Below are 16170 nucleotides of genomic sequence, written 5' to 3' on the forward strand. Positions count from 1 at the left end.
GTTCAGCAGCTCCACGGGCTGGTCTCGGCCAGAAAGTCCATCTGGAGGACAGAGAAAGCATTTGGCTCAGGAGCTGCTCACATCACCACGAGAACACTCACACTCAGAATCCGCACGGAGCGGCTTGCAAACCGCAAAACCACGGTTCCTTACTTTAAAAAGAGATGGTTTAATTCCGTCACAGGTTCATTTTATTTGCTGAAGCAAAAAATACAAGACCCGTCGGAGAATTACAAAAACTGTCCCCAAGTGCCACACGGCAGACACCGACCTCGGCCGCAGGGTGTCTGGCCCGGCTGCCCCAGTTCACGGGTGGCCTCCCCCGAGAGCCGGGCGTGCGGCAGGGACCGCAGCACTACATCACGGGAACGGGAGAGCCCGCCTCTCCCAGATACCACGCCGGCCTGGGCGCTAAAGGCGCACGGCCCCGGGGTGCGGCCCACAGCAGTGCCCTGGGGCGCTGGCGGGACAATGACACGCAGACATGCCTTCAGAGACATTCCTGGCCAGGTGCTCGAAATGCGAGCAGCCGTTTCTCAGGCCCACTCTCGGGCTGCCCGTGGAGCCGCTTCCGTTCCGGGCACTCGGCTGACTGTGGAGATGGGACCGGGACGCGTCCTCCAGCCAGACCTGAGGCAGGCCGCTGCGGGCTGCCCGAGGCTCTCCACGTTCTCTCAGGTAGAGAAGGAAAACTGGCCAAACGTCCAGCGATGACACTGCTCCTTAAAAGTGGCTTTGACAAGTGGTGTAGATGGCTGGCAGTAAGAGGCACGTGGCTGGGCACGCCACCGTGGCTGACGGAAGGGACGGGCACTGGTGCTGTCACAGCGTGGCCCTCAGGCCGACTGTCAAAGCACGACACAAACCAGTAACGCCGGGTCCACTGACTCCGTGACAAAGCCTTGCTCTTCATTCAAAAGGGATAACACCGCAGCAGCTTCCGAACCTTGTTACACGACAATCTTTGGAAATGTTCGAACTCCAAGGACAGGAATGGTGACCCCGAGCAGATCTGAACATGTGCTCTGGAGATGCGAAGACCATCTCAGGAAGTGGGGTGGGGGGAGGCGCCCTGCGTGCCCACCCTGGGGCTGACGGGAGCCACCCTCACTGCGCCCAGGGGGAGAGAGAACAAGGACAGCTGTCGCAGACAGCTCGGAGGCCGGATGCTGGTGTGTGCCGTCCCCTCTCCAGCCCAGCACCCCAGCACCCCAACTCTGGAAGCTCTGATCTCTCAGAGGAGTTACAGGGAGACGGCATGTTTGGGGTCAGGACAGCCATGCTCCTCAAGTCAGGAGGACTAGAGGCCAACACCAGGCCCAAACGGTACCCACTGCTGGCACCGCGGGCTGCGCCCCAACCACAGCCGCCCCAGCGACGGCCAGAACGCTGGGCTGCAAACCTAAGGCCACCAGCAGCCTCACTGTCACCCCGACAGTGACCTCAAGACAGTGATGGGGAGCGTGTCTCGAACCTTTTCCTGAAAACAACTAAGTGAAATGGACTTCGCTCATAAACGAAATGGCTCAGCTTCCAAACAAACCTCAGGACGTCCATGGGGATTTCTGTGCCCAGGCCCACTGTAGGCACTTGCGAAAGCCCGTCTGCGCAGGCGCGGGCGGCTCGGGGGCAGGCGACTGGCATCGTCCCACCGGGAGGAAGCACGTGGCTCGTCCTCCTCCACGCTGGCCCCTAACGCCCCCCCAGAAGCACACGAAGGCCTGGGAGCCGGCCCTGGTCCCCATTCAACACCCAACCGAGTCCGGCATCCAAGCGGCTGTGGCCGCAGGACCCCCCCACTTTCCTTCCGATGGCGTTCCCGAGTCTGGCTGAGGCTGCGCATCCGCCCCAGTCCTGAGGTCTGATGCTCCAAAGCTGTGTGCACGAGCGATGCACGGCCATGTCCCCCCACCAGCTCTGGACAGGAGGATGCGTTAAAGCTCCCCGCGAGCAGCTCGGGTGTGAGCTGGGGACTGCGGTGTGCTGAGTGAGGGCGTCGCCTGGGTGCTGAAGCGACGCATGGCTCGTCCACAGTGTTCCCGGGCACCAGCCTGGGGCACGTCCTGCTGAGCTGCCACAGAGAAGCTGGCCCCACGTACGAGTGAGCTGGCATGTGGAAAGGCATGCGTTTGCCGAGGGCGTGATGGGCTCCATGCGTAAACCTGAAGCCGAACTGTCCCGTCCGGTCCAGTGGGCGGGAAACGCCTGTGCTCGGTGCCCAAGGCTGGGGCTGGGCGACACGGGGACAACCCGCAAATTCAGACTCCAACGCTGACACTTTCACGTCCTCCTGCAAACGAGGCCAGACCTGTCAAGATCTGACCTGGCTCCGGCTACTACTGAGCGCCCGCCTCTCCAGAAAGGGGCCACCGTGGGAGCCTGCCTGCGAACAGTGGGACGGTCCCCAAGCACACAGGCACACGAAGGGGCCTGTCACCTGACTCCTGCAGCAGAAGGCGGGGAAGCAGCATGAGCCCACGACAGCTAGAAAGACGCCAGGGGCCCCTCCGGGAATCACTGCTCACCCGGACACGGCGCCCGTTCTCCGAGACGCCTTAAGCAGACAAGCCATGAAAGGAGGGTGACGAAATCCAAAGAACAGTCGTCTTTGCAAAGGAAGCTGGCAGAGCGGCGAGGGGCAGGCCTCATCAGAGCGGAGCAGCGCCGAGTGCCGGGGGCACCCCGAGCAGAAGCGAACGTGGCGCAGCCACCCGGAGCAGACTGGGCACAGCAAGGCGAGGCCCAGGAAACGGGCTCAGACAAGCTTCCACGCGCCCACTACCGGCTGCGGAGCCCTGGTGCTGCCCGCTGGTTCTGGCGCAGACGGGGCGGGGCTGGGGGGCGTGGCGCAGACGGGGGCGTGGCGTAGATGGGGTCCTGGGGGCAGGGCTCCACAAGTGCGAGGGCCCAGACATCACAGGGCGGAGGCCCAGGCTCAGGGCCCCGGGACACAGAGGTGCGCAGTGTCCAGCCTCCAGAGGGCTCACATCTAATGACGGAAGAAAGATGCACGTCCTCGTCGTCGCACCTGCTCGAGCGAGGCCCGTGTGTGCCGGGGACACACAGCACGTACGCCAAGTGTCAAGACGAGAAAGTTAGTCTCTTGGGCCGGAGTGCACTGGTCAGCCCAGGCACAGGCCACCTGTGCGTCCTTGCACAGTGCGGATACCAGGGTGATTTCTGGGACCACTCCCACGTCATCCACAGGACGAAGAAGCAAAGGCAAAAACTTGAGACACTAGCAAAGAGCCTCCATCTCTTCCTAGATGTACATGACGACCACTGCCACCAAGGACAGAGATGACAGCACCTGAGAAACACGCGGGTCACCTGTAGGGGGAGGTGGGGGTCGTGGGGATCCACCCCTCCCGGCACACCACCTGGTCGCTCCCTGGTGGGGATGAAGACTTGCCGCTGAGGTCAACTGTGCCATGCCAGGATGAGTCACACCAAGCATCTTTTCACATGTCTACTGGCCGTGTGGACTCAAGTTTTTGCCCGTTGTTTGCTGACTGGCTGTCTCTTGCTTACTGCTTTGGGGGATTCTGTGACAGCGTGCCGTGGATGTCACGTGTTGCAGACCGTGGCCTCCTCTCTTTGAGGTCACATGTATCAACTCTTCTTTTGAAGCTTACGCTATGTCAGGTTCCAGATGATGTTCCCTACCTGGAGGTTGCAAAGATGTTTTACGACATTGTCACCGCGAAGTCTCGTGTGTCCCTTCTGTGTGTCCCTCGCCTCTGTGTATGGCATGAGGTAGGGTGTTCTGCTTCGCCCATGAGAACAGGTGAATGTCCCGTCCATCACTCAGAAGTCTGACCTTCGCCACTGATTGGCAGCACTAGCTGTGACGAGCCAAATCTTTGTCCTACCGGCCGATTTATGGACCGCTGTGCGTAACTGCTCCAGCTGCCGTCACTTCGGAACAGTCCCTAACATCCAGCACGGCGAGAGTCCCCACCTCTCTCTCCAGAATTACCTGGGGCGACACGGGTCCTCTATGGGTCACACAAATTCCAGACTCAGCCCGACAAGGTCCACTGACAAAGGGAAAAGCAAACTCTGATGGGGCTGTGCCGACAAGGGAACCCTGGGGACACGGGAACTTCACCAGATCACATCCCCTGACCATAAACACGCAACAGCACTGCACTTCTCTCAGGAATGTTCTAGAATTCCGAGCGTAGAGGTCCTGGAGGGGTGTTTGGGTTTGACGTGAAATTCGTAACTGGCATTTTAAGCATGGCTTTGTGTCTGCTGGTGCGTAGAAACGATTACCTCTCAAGTTCTGGTTTTGTAGCTCAGCATTTTGCTCAACTCAGACCCGTTCCCATCACTGTCTGAAGTTACCTCCCTCATCCCACACGCAGACGCAGAACCCTGTCGCCTGAGTGGTGACAATTTGCGTCTTCCTTTCCAGACCGCGTGCCTTTCACTTCCCTTGCTTGCTGCATTCTGCTCACTGGGCCCTGTGGCACATCACTGCAGGCAGCAAGCGTGACACAGGACACCTTGTCTCCTTTCTGATCTTACTGGGAATGTTTCCAAGGCTTCGCCAGGAAGTGCTGTGCTTGCTGTGGGTTTCTGACGGGCAGTCTTCCACGGTTCAGAAGTCCCTGCCAGTCCCAGTTTGCCAGGACTGTTTTTAAATGTTACTGGTTTGTTTTTTTTTTTAATCAATTCATCTTAATAAATAATCCCCCTTTCCATCGGGTCATATGGTGAAATTCCTTTTCTCAAACCAACTGTGCATTGGCAATAAACCACCGTGGCCAGCCAGAGAGCTGAGGCGAAGGATCAAGACACACACAGGTGTGCAGGGTGTCCGCCAGGCCCCGCGCTCCCACTGCAGACCCCGAGTCAGAGGCCCAGCCCCGCGCTTCGGCTCGGTCCCCACGTCACCTTTCGTCACGAAAAGGAAATAACCGGATGAATCGGTAGCCTCGTGTGTGCTCAGTGGGGCTGCCCAGCGCCCTCTTCACAGTGTGGCCATGCACGCAGCTCGCTGCCACAGGCACGGACACAGGATGCAGCGTGACCCGAGGTGTTCGTTCCAGCCAGGCTTCACACAAAGTTTCACTTTAGCAGGGCTGCGGGGTCACAGGAAAGTTATAAACAGCAGAGGGCGCCCCACCTGCCCCGCCTGACGCTGGGGGGCGGCGTGCGGGTTGCACGCTGAAGCCAACACTTTACCCAGGTGTCCTCAGCTTTCCCTCGCGTCCCTTTTCTGTCCCCAGATCCCACATGACAAGTGGGCGTCATGTGTCCTTAGACTCCTCTGGGCTGTGACAGTTCCGTTTTCGATGACCTTGACCATTCTGAGAAGTGGTCAGGACTGTGGAATGCCCCTTGGCTGGGGTCTGTCCGGTGTGTGTCTCATGATGAGACGGGTGGCGTGTCTTCAGGAGGAAGGCACAGAGGTGAAGGCACGGAGGTCACGTCCAGGCGCACGGCCCCGGTGTGAGGAGGCGGGGAGGCCGGCCTTGGCCCGGACCGGGGTGCCGGCGGCTCCGCACCCTGAACGTGCCTTTCGCCTCTGCACGCGGCGTCCTCCAGAAGCAAGTCCCCACGCACAGCCCCACGCGAGCACCAGCGCCGGCTCTCTCCCAGGGCCTTCCAGAGTGGGGGCGCAGAAAGGCAGCGTGGACACCGGACACAGAGGTGGCCTGGGTCTGGCACCCCAGGGCAGAGGCTGTGCCGGCCTCGAGGCCACCGGCTGCGTCCAAGGCCAGCTCAGCCCCCCGCGAGCCTGGCGGGCGCCTCGGCACGCTTCTCCGACGGGCGCGGGCCCGCTGTCCAGCAGTGAGAACGACGGAGCCCACCCCCTTCATCCCGTGTCTTTCGCCTCCACCTCTGGTCAACTCACATGCAACAGAGAACTCGCTGGAACGTGAGCCAGGGCAGCCCGCCCCCCCGGTCCCCCCACACCGGGACGTGGCGCTCTGGCGTCTGAGCCTCGGCAACCAGTGTCCTCACCCTCGCTGTCCCCGCGTGCCTGTGACAGGGGCTCCTGGAGGGACAGCGGCCGGCAAGGAGCGGACGTGACACACTGTTCTGAATGAGGCGCCTTGGCCGAGCGAGTGGCGCCAGTGCCCGTTCAGTCCCTCCCAGCCTGGGCCCAGCGCACCCTGGGGGAGACCAGCGCCCCGAGCAGCAGCTCGCGGCGAGGTCGGGGCCCTCACACGCAACCCCATGGGGGGTCGGCTTCCGCGGCTGGATGCTGGTGCTGGTCGGCACTAAACTCGAGGCAGGGGAGGTTCTACAAGTGGCCAGCTTTACGAGAGCGATGAGTCTGCGTCTGCGGCCAGGGGCAACGCGGCTGGCCTTCCCGCTGCACTGGCATGCAAACACGCACGGGCAGCCTCCGGCCCCCCATGCCACAGGGCCCCCCACGGACGCCCCAGGCGGAAGTCGGTGCGGCTCAGTGTGGGGGAGCTCTGTGTGGATTCAGGGGCTGGCGGTCCTCCCCACATGTTGCCGTGGAACCAGCATTTCCCGGCACCTAACCTGAGTGACCTGAGGACGGACTTCATGACGACCTGACCACCTCATCCAGCAAATCACAGAAGGGAGCCGAGTCCACTGCAGAGTCAGGGCCGAGCGCTGAAAGGGTCACCAGGCCAGCCCACCGCTCCCACGCCCTGGGGCCTGGCCAGGCCTGAGGGACGCAGGGCTCAGACTCCGCCCCCAGCAGGACCTGGCCCCGCCCAGCCCCGCTGCTCTGCTTCCGGCCTGCTTTGCTGAATGGCCCACTGTCCCTGACCCTCTGGGGACCAGCCGCCCTGCTTTCTCACACCCGCTGACACCAGCACCCGCTGGGGCGGTGCGCCATAAACCCGAGCCGCCCCTGGGCACTGCCCCGGTGGGTTCTGCTAACAGCCTCCCGCATCCCAACCCAGTAACTGTCTCTACCCCACAAGTCACTGCAAAACACCAGAGCTCTGTGACGAGGCTGCGGCTGCCGGTTCACAGGCTTCACGCGGCACGGAGGCGCTGTGACTTCCCCAGGCGCGTCCACACAGTGTGGGTGTTTTACAAGAGAAAACGAAAATGGAAGAAATACCTTGTTTTCTAAGCACTGTTTTCCCGTCAGGACAATCAAGCAGATGCGTCAACCATCACGCCTAACCTGTGACGTGTTCTCGTCCTTCCCTTAAAAGTCAAAACTAGCTCTAGCCACCAGTGACAGGAACTGCGACCTTTAAGGGACGGGTTCACAGTGTGTCAGGGCAAACCCGGGAGCGAGGACCGGCTCCTCCGTGGGGTGCAGGGGGCAGCTGGCACAGGTGAAAGATTTCAGACACATCAGCCAATCCCGACGCCTGCACCCCTCATCTGCACAAACGGTAAACGGCATTTTTTAAAGACAACCAGTAAAAACAGAGCTTGGTGTCGGATGATATTTGGGAATTATGCATTTTGGGAATTATTCATTTTGTGGAGTGTGCTAACGGGGTCGTAGCTATTAAAAACACGCACGGAAGCATCTGTGAAAATGCAGTGGCACACGGGGTGTGACTTAAGTGCTCCAGGAAACGAGGGTGGGGGCGGGCGCCCGACAGAGTGGGAATGGCCAGAAAGCTCGGGGCCCCGCGGCCGCAGGTGGGCACAGGGCACCCTGCAACAGCTTCCTTTCTCCCTGCGCATTTACACTTTTTCGTACTAAAAGTATTTCGAGCCCTGCTCTCTACTTGACAGCATCTGTCCTCTGCCGACACCGGCTGGGTCACCCGGGTCCCTCACTGTGTTCCTCTTCGGTCCGTCAGCAGCACCTACAGTGCAGGCCGGCAAACCCTGCAGGCAAACCCTCTGAGCTGCAACTGGCACCGGGTGACGGGGTGCACATGGCTGGCCTATGGCCGCCCAGGGTATGTGCGGGGCGGGTGCTCCTGCCACCACCCCGCTCCTCTCCAGGCCCAGCGAGGTGCACTGCCTCCCACCTGCGGCTCCGCCCGGTCAGGCAGGGCCGAGGGTGCAAACAAACTGCCCCCGGCCCGGGCACCAAGCAGAAAGCTGGAGCCAAGGGCCGAGGTAGCCACGGCCAACCCCACACTGCGGGGAGCACAGCCGGTCCCCCTGGAGAAGGCACGGACGCCGCGGCACCCACGCCGGCCTGAGGCCTGCCCCACAAAGCCAGACGGTCGGTCCCAGTGAATAACACAGTGACCACGGGACGTAGCGGCCGAGGGCACAGTGGGGTCTGTCCTGTCCTCACTGGGACCTGGCCGGAGCAAAGAGCTGGGCGGAGTTGAAACAGAGGGCGACAGGGCGGGGACATGAGAGAGTGAGTAAAACAAACAGCTCTGCGGTGGGCGCTGCTGGCGGCCAGGCAGGAATGTTCCGGAAGGTCCGACAAAGCCGAGCTCTGTTCTCTCCGGTCTCAGGCAGCGTTTCCTGGAGGGCACTTCTCAGCTGGTCTGTCAGCCAGTCCTCCGGGGACCATTCTGTCCTGCTCCCTCCTCCCTAAGAGACACAGCGCCAGGAGGGACAGCTCAGCTGCTCCTTGCTGCGCAGCACAGCCCAGCTCAGCCGGTAACAAGAGATTTAGAAGAATCAGGAGAAAATGTCCCCGCCGCCTTTGAAAACAGCTCCGTCCCTGCTCCTGAGCCGTGTCCGTCTGCCCCGTGGGGGACCTGAATGGGTGAGTCATTCCGGAGCTGTCCCCTGGAGCGGGGGCGGGGGAGGGGAGACAAGTGTGGGGCAAGCTCTGCGGTCGCCGCGTCCATCAGACCTGGCCAACAAGAGGGTCCCCGGCCGTGTGGCAGAGCACAGGCGGCTCCGCGAGATGTCGCCGGCTCACCCAGGACCGCTGCCGGACAAGCTCCCCGGGTGAAATCAGGACGAAAAGAGAAGTCCTTACGGCGAAGACAAGCCACCAGCGCCGACTCTACCTGAGCGTGACCGCGCTTTCCCGCTGCTCAGCCCAGCCTCAGGGTGCGTGGAACCCAGTGCGACCCTTCCCAGTTGCACCTGCCGCCACCCTCCTGCAGGTGTCCCGTTTCCTGACGGGCCAGCACTCTAAGGAACAAGCCCCACTGAACTCAGCCCGGGAGGAGGCCACTGCCACGTGGCCCAGGGGCTCAGGCCCCACTTCCACCGCGATGGACAGCCGGACTTCCGTCCACAGCTGGCCTCAGCAGCGACCACGGTGCTGGAATGCGGACGCAGGGCCTCGCCTGCTGAGCAGGGATGTGGCTGATACAGCAAGCAAGGAAATAAAACGTGACACAGAGCAGAGCACGGAACGTCCCCCCACCCCCACCGCCAGCACGTCTGGGCTAAGGCGCAACCCTGCCTGGACACGGGACACCCGCCTGGACACGGGACACAAGTGACGCCCCCCACCCCCCACGGCCTCCCATGGGGCAAAAGCAGCCTCTGAAAATGTGAGTGAGCAACCAAAGCCACATGATGCATGAGCCGTCCACCCAGAACATGTTCTGTACATCTGTGCATTAAACCTTAGCTGAAAGGTGTTTGTGGTTAAGTGACAGGAAGCTGGAAAACAGGTACATATTAGTAAGCTGCCCGCAAGAAATGAGTCACCAACTCCCGACAATAAACCAAAGATGGCCTCTGGGGCAAGTCCGTGCAGGCGACTGCGTGGCTGGAGAGCATTCGGCCGAGGACAGGAACTGGAGGGGACCCTATGCATCTGTCCCCAGCCCCGCCGGCCTCGAAGGCGTCCTTGTCCCTTGGGCAGAGGGAAGGGAGCCTTAGCCCTTCCTCCCATAATGCGATGCTGCGGACGTGACTGAGTGCCCAGCAGACTCGGGGAGGCTTGCCAGTGCCGGCTGACCCCCAGCAGCAGTGCCCAGGGACACTGAGCCCTAGCGGTCCCGTCTCGCATGTGCCTGCCGACACCGAGCAGCGGTGACGGCCAACGAGCACCTGGGCCGAGCCTTTCTCCCACGCAGTCTTTATGACACTGCTCGCTTCAGGCCACTGCAAGTATGTTTCATTTCTCTGAACTACCATTCCAGCCAGAGCTACAGAGCGACAGGTTTGCTCTCTAAATCGGACGCGGCAGCTAACGGTGCCGGGCACTGCACAGGGGCCGGCTCGGTCCTCACCGCAGAACAAGGGGCACGAGGAGTATTTAAAGACGAAGAAAGGAAGCGGCAGACGGCGAAGGCCCCCGGACGAGGCCCGGCCAACGGCGGTGCCACCGCTCACTGGTGTCATTCACACTGTCCATTCAGCCAATTTTACTGAGCAGCTGTCAAAATTCTGGGGATACAGCCTGCACCCCAACCCTCCACGAGTGAAGGGATGACCCATAACGAGCAGACAGGAGGTGTCGTGCTGGAAACACACACCTGTACGTAGACTGTGATGGGGGCTCATCCCTCGGGTGAGTGATCGAGGAGCTGGGATCTGAGCAGACACCTGAATGACATGCATGAAGGAGCCACGTCAATGGGCCCAGGAGCAGCGTCCCAGGCGAGGGGACAGCAGTGTGAAGGCCCTGAGCTGGGACGGGCTTGGCGGGCTCGGGCATGGGGCAGGGCAGAGGACCGGGGCCACGGTGAGACCCTGTCTGATCTCTCTGCCACGCAGAACACGATGCGGGGCTGGCGGGGGTGCAGAGGGAGAGCGGGGCCGGGAGCCCGCTTCCGAGGTCCAGGGCTGGGACGAGGACGAGGACGCTCCCTCACAGCTGGGGGACGCGGTCCCGTGCAGGGTCTAACGCGAGGGCCAAGCCAGCAGGGCTTCCGGACGGGCTAGATGCGGGGTGCTGTGAGGTGTGAGAGCAAAGCAAGGACTGGGGGTGCCGGGCCGGCCGCACCCCGGAAGGCCACGTTCTACACTGTTGATCCTAAAAGACCTACCGTCATTTTGAAGCGACTTCTGGAGCTCCTCTAATCGCTGCTTTGTGACGTGCTCAGAAAAAAATTCACCAAAATGTTCAAGACTTGTCAACAGTTCAAATCCAAGTTACTATGTGTTTTAGTTTAGCTTATTCCACTGGTTTTGCCAGCTTGTCCATCCTAAGGCTGTTCCCCACCCATCCCTAACCGCATCCCCCGCCCTAAGCCCTACTCTGCGGAGCTCAGTGTCCTGGGCGGGGCCCTGGTCCTCTGAAACACCCATTAATCTCTTCAACTGAGCAGCTAAGAAAAAAACGAGGAACTTCACATTCAAGGGCACACCCTGCGCCCAGAAGTCTTGTCAGGAAGTGCATGGGACATGGGAGGGTGGAAGCATGTGGCCCTTCTCCCCGCTGGTCCTCGCTTTCCCGTCCCCAAACGCTGTCTCAGCGGGAGGTCACCACTTCAGACGGGAGCCCCGTCCACAGGGCGAGACCTTGCCTTGCACAGCTGAGCGAGCGCCCCCCACCCCCGCCCCGTCACCACAGCACCTGTCACAGGTAGCGCCATGGTTCCCGCTATGACGCACAGGTGTTCTCAGGTGAAATCCAGCTCCCTGGTGTGGCCTTGTTTCTCTGACAAACAGGGTCGGGAGCCAAAGGGCACCAGGTGCTGGGAACGGAACCCCATGCCGAGGGAGGCGCAGACTCTGCCGTCGGGCCTTGGACCTGTGACAGAGCCATCTCGTCCTCAGTACCCAGGCCTCTCACCCCGAAGATGTGCCTGAAGGCCCTGGACCCCCTCGCCAAAACCAGCACAAGTGGCAACGAACTGCAGACCGTGCCAAGGTGACAAGAAACTCATGTCCATGTGACCCGAACACCAACCGCTCTCCCTCGTGGCTCAGCCAGAGCCGCGTACACAGTGGCCGCTTGTCCCCTCTGCTGCCTGGGGGCCTCCATGGGCTCACGCCCCCTCCAGCCGCTCATCCTGGGGCAGGAGCAGTAGGTACATGATTGAAGCACTATTCCACTGGTGTGGAAGCATCCAGAAGTCCGATGGCCTCAGTGCTCGCCATCAGCAATGACATGTGACATTAGGATCTCCTGACGCCTCCACCTTTCCCGGGGGAGCGAGATGGTGCTTCCTGCCCGGGGCTGTCACGCTGCACCCCTCGCCTGCAACTTCTGTGGCCCAACGCGGGACCATGTGTGCCTGGGTCACCTCCGTGGCCCGACATGGGACCGTGTGTGCCTGGGTCACTTTCTTTAAATAATTTAAAGAAAAAGAGGCAAGACCCTATGTGCCCGCAGTCCCACTGCTGGGCGCAGCAAAGGGCAGACAAGGGAGGACGGGGTGATCAGGCGAGGCGACGGGCCGCAGGGGTGGGTCTCCTGGAAAGGCCGCCCGCTGCCCCCACTGCAGGACCTGCGCCTCCACACTGTCATCGTTACCCCAGGATTCATCTAGGGTCCAGGTCCACAGACAGATGCAGCCAACGCATGGGAAAGGGGACCTCGCAGGGCCTGGCCCCCACGCAGGGGACGAGGGGCCACCAGGCAGAGTGCAGGCGCTCCAACAGGGCTGTCTGTGCCAGGGGCTTCAAGCCAGTTCAACCTGCATTTTCTTTAATTTTTGCACTGCCTATTAACATACAGCATGTTGATTTTTTTTTAAATTGTATGTATGTTATGTAATTTTAAGACATAATCTAATTTTAAGACATAATCTTTTATTACGAAAAGAGGAGCACATATGGGACATGGCTCCATAGTGTAGCGGTGAGCACGTTTGCTTTACACGCAGAAGGTCCTGCGTTCGCGCCCCAGTGGACCCACGGACCACGGTCTATGGCCACGCCCCCCTGAACACGCCCGATCCCGTTTGATCTCGGAAGCTGAGCAGGGTTGGGCCTGGTTAGTACTTGGATGGGAGACCACCTAGGAAGACCAGATGCCGTAGGCAGAAACAATAATAATAAATAATTTAAAGAAAAAGAGGGAGACACCCAAATGCCACGCTGTTTGTATGCTAGCGGATCTGCAGAACCATTTCCAGCCTCCAGGCACCTGGAGGGCAGCCGTGACCGCACTGTACCCTGCAACGCTGTCCCCTGCTCCACATGCCCACGCATGCTCATGCACACCTCCAGAGGCCAGACTGTGCCCTCCCGCTGCACAGGACGCTGACCCGTCAGAGGCCCGCGTGTGCCCTCGTGGCCATCTCGTGTCATTAGGTCACTCGAGGACACCACAGCACCCCTCCGTCCAGCAAACCAGCTCTCCTGGGCCCCTGAGAACCGGCGCGGTCTGCAGGCCACGGCCATAGCTCTGTCACGGTACAGACAACCTATACATGTGACAACTCCCCCAGGGCACCGTCAGACGCCAGGGGCGGCACCCGGAGCTCTGACCCCAGGCACCTGCGGCCGGGCACTGAGGTTCTGCTGTGCATGCAGAGCCCGGGCGCCCGGAGCCAAAGCCCAGACCCACGCCCCGCTGTCCCTGCCTGCTACCAACGAGCTGGCCAGGCTGGGCCTCATCGTCCCCGTCTGTCACGTGGGTGAGAGGACCCTCCTCGCCTCACAGGCCCCAGGGGCGTTAGATGGGGCTCCCGTGTGAGCGCCACACGGGCCCTGCTTGCGCACAGCAGGACCACGGGCCGTGACACCCAGAGCTCTGTGCGAGGCCCCCCCGACTTTCACTCCCGGAGTGGCTTGGTCACTTTCCAGGTTTTAGCACTAATTGAAGAGGAAATCAAAAGGCACAGGGAGGAGCAGAACAACAGGAAGCTTTGTCTACGAGAGCGAGAGCGCTGCCGTCCCACAGACGTCCCCCTCACGCATGGCCGGCAGGCCCGCGCATGCCGCCGCCCCACCCTGCTTCCCCTCCAGGGCACGGACACGCCCCACGCCGAACTGGAAAGCGGCAGACTATTTCGAAATAGGCAGGACGTTAAAAATGGCTGTTAAAACAACCTTTCCAAGTTTCGAAAGTTTCATAATTCTAAGAACTGATATGTCCAAATTGTTAGGCTATACCCCCCTTAGTCTATGTTTTGTGATAGAGTAATTTTTAAGTTAAGAAAAAAGTATAAATAGAATCATTTCTCTCCCGATTTCCCACACGTGCGTGTGAACTTTGACTTTCCAGGCTGTTCTCTACAAAGAGACCAGCAGCTCCTGCTTCGCTTGCCCGTGTTTACTGGTGAAGAGCCCACTGGCACCGGCACCGGGGGCTCCGCCGGCCTGAGCCCCAGCCGCCCGCCTCCCAGCGAGAGTCCCGTGCACCCGGCACTGTCCTCCCCAGAGCTCACCGACTTTACAGGTTGCCTGAGTCACTGACAGGCCACACCTCCTCGTGAGGCATCACCATGCCGTGAACAGATTCATTTCACGTCACTCAGCATTCATCTCAGACGAGCTATCGCGTGCCACCGTGTCAGTCTGCGACAATGCGGAGGATCAAGGCGCAAAGGAAATCTGAAGGCATCACGCGGAAACAAAACCCCAAACGCGGCCTTTCTTAACCTAGAACCCACGTCTCTGGTCTTCACGCCTGTGTACACAGGTGATGCCCAACTCCTCAGGTGTGACGGCACCTGGAGGTAACGTGAGCGCCGGTGGCTGGGTGCTCGCTTACGACCGACCTACATTAAAACATCCAGACAGTCAGAAAGGAGGGCCGGCCTCGCAACTCAGCGACGAGAAAAGAGGAACGGGGAAACAGTGCTCCGACCTTCTGCCCGGTGGACACGCTGACTGCGTGGGGACACCTGCGGCCAAAAGCAGTTTCACATCTGGGAAAACACAGCCCCTACCCATGTCCAAAACACGGGGCCGAACAGTATGCAATGTCGCCGCTGCTCTGGGCCCCTGACCCTGGCCGTGAGAACGTCCACAGGGCCCCTCACCTCCTGCTGCAGGAAACAGAAATGCTGAGGATGAAACAGACTAATACCTCGCCCCAACTTTCTACACAGACTTGACTTAAAAGAAAGAGAAGACCCCAGTTAGCAGGAGGAAGGAGGAAAGCAGTGCTCTGAGCAAGTGCGTGAAGACGCAGCCGTCAGCACCAGGCCCGGGGTGGACAGGAGACGTGGCCTCCAACGCCTCTTGACAGAGGCTTGGAACAAAGACGTCTGCCCGACGGCAGAACTCTGGAAGGGCCCTCGGGTCTCTGGGTACAGGACTGGACACCCACCCACTGGGTGGGGGGCAGCAGGGGTCCCTCGGAAGAGTCTCCTGTGAGAAACTGGAGCCCTAAGCCCGTGCCCATGCGGATGTGGCCTCCGCACTCACGTCACCTGAGCAGTCTGCAATCCTGAGTCTAGACATTAAAATGGGAAACCCTGGAGCCCCAGGAAAGTAAAGAAAAATGGCTTTCATGGGATACAGCCACAGTCCAAGGCACGCGAAATAACAGGAGGAATGATGGGAGGGAGGGAAGAGGGGCACAAAAACCTGAGCGAGAGTTTCCAGCACACGTGGCAAACTACAAATGATGCACGGAAACGAGCCGCCCTGCTAGACCCAGACCCCGCGACAGAGACGCGTCTCCAATGAGCACAGAAACGACACGGAAAAGACTATGCAACGTGCAAGTCTTTAAAAGCTAAGACGTTATACAAGGAAAAAACTATAACAAAAGACAGGAGTCTTGGAAAAAGAGAAATAGAAGGTCATTAAAAAGAATAAAAGAATTTTCTGAAGTTGAAAACAGCGCATCACACGAAGCTAACGACAGGAACCATGAGCTGGACGGCAGGTCTGGAGAACGAACCTGGACGCAGCCCAGGAAAAGGAAAGGGTAGAGGACGGAGGTGCGGGTCAAAGCACGCGATGGCCCGACACAGGTCTCGTATGACTTCTTGCAGCGAACATGGAGGAAAGGCAGAAAAGGATCTTCCAACAGATAATAAAGGAGAATATTCCATAATTTCAGAGATACAGGAGTCCTCAGGTTTAAAAAGGGTACTAAATCCCAAGGAGCATCAGTGAGTGCAAATCCATGCCTAAAAACGCTCAAAGAAACCCAGAACATCCACCGAACATGGAACAAGATGAAGAAAGCACCGAGAAAAGACAAATTCCCTAAGAAGAAACAACACGGGGTTGAAAGCTAACTTTTCAACAGCAACCAAAAAAAGGCTGGAAGACAATAAAATACCTTCAAGCTGTTGTGTGAAATCCTTGTCACTTACAATTCTATACCCAGCTAAACTATCTTTCCGAGAGAGAGAGAGAGAGAGAGAGAGAGAGAGAGAGAGAGAATGTTTGACAAGAATTAAGAATGTTTACCACTCAGAAACCATTACTGAAATAACAACATAAAGGTTTTCAGAAAGAAAATCGTATTTA

General features: G+C 59.6%; 1 protein-coding gene and 1 pseudogene across 1 annotated transcript in view; one reads left to right on the forward strand and one right to left on the reverse strand.

Annotated features, from left to right (window-relative positions):
• Positions 1-16170, reverse strand: part of HDAC4 (histone deacetylase 4) — a 201808-nt gene that overhangs the window by 113805 nt on the left and 71833 nt on the right. Inside the window, exon 3 of the mRNA XM_015587825.2 lies at positions 4-41. Coding sequence (XP_015443311.1) covers positions 4-41 — 38 coding nt within the window. The remainder of the gene's footprint in view (positions 1-3; positions 42-16170) is intronic.
• Positions 12658-12776, forward strand: LOC112478352 (annotated as a pseudogene).

The sequence above is a fragment of the Pteropus alecto genome, unplaced genomic scaffold (genome assembly GCF_000325575.1).
Source record: "Pteropus alecto unplaced genomic scaffold, ASM32557v1 scaffold143, whole genome shotgun sequence".
Taxonomy (NCBI): Eukaryota; Metazoa; Chordata; class Mammalia; order Chiroptera; family Pteropodidae; genus Pteropus; species Pteropus alecto.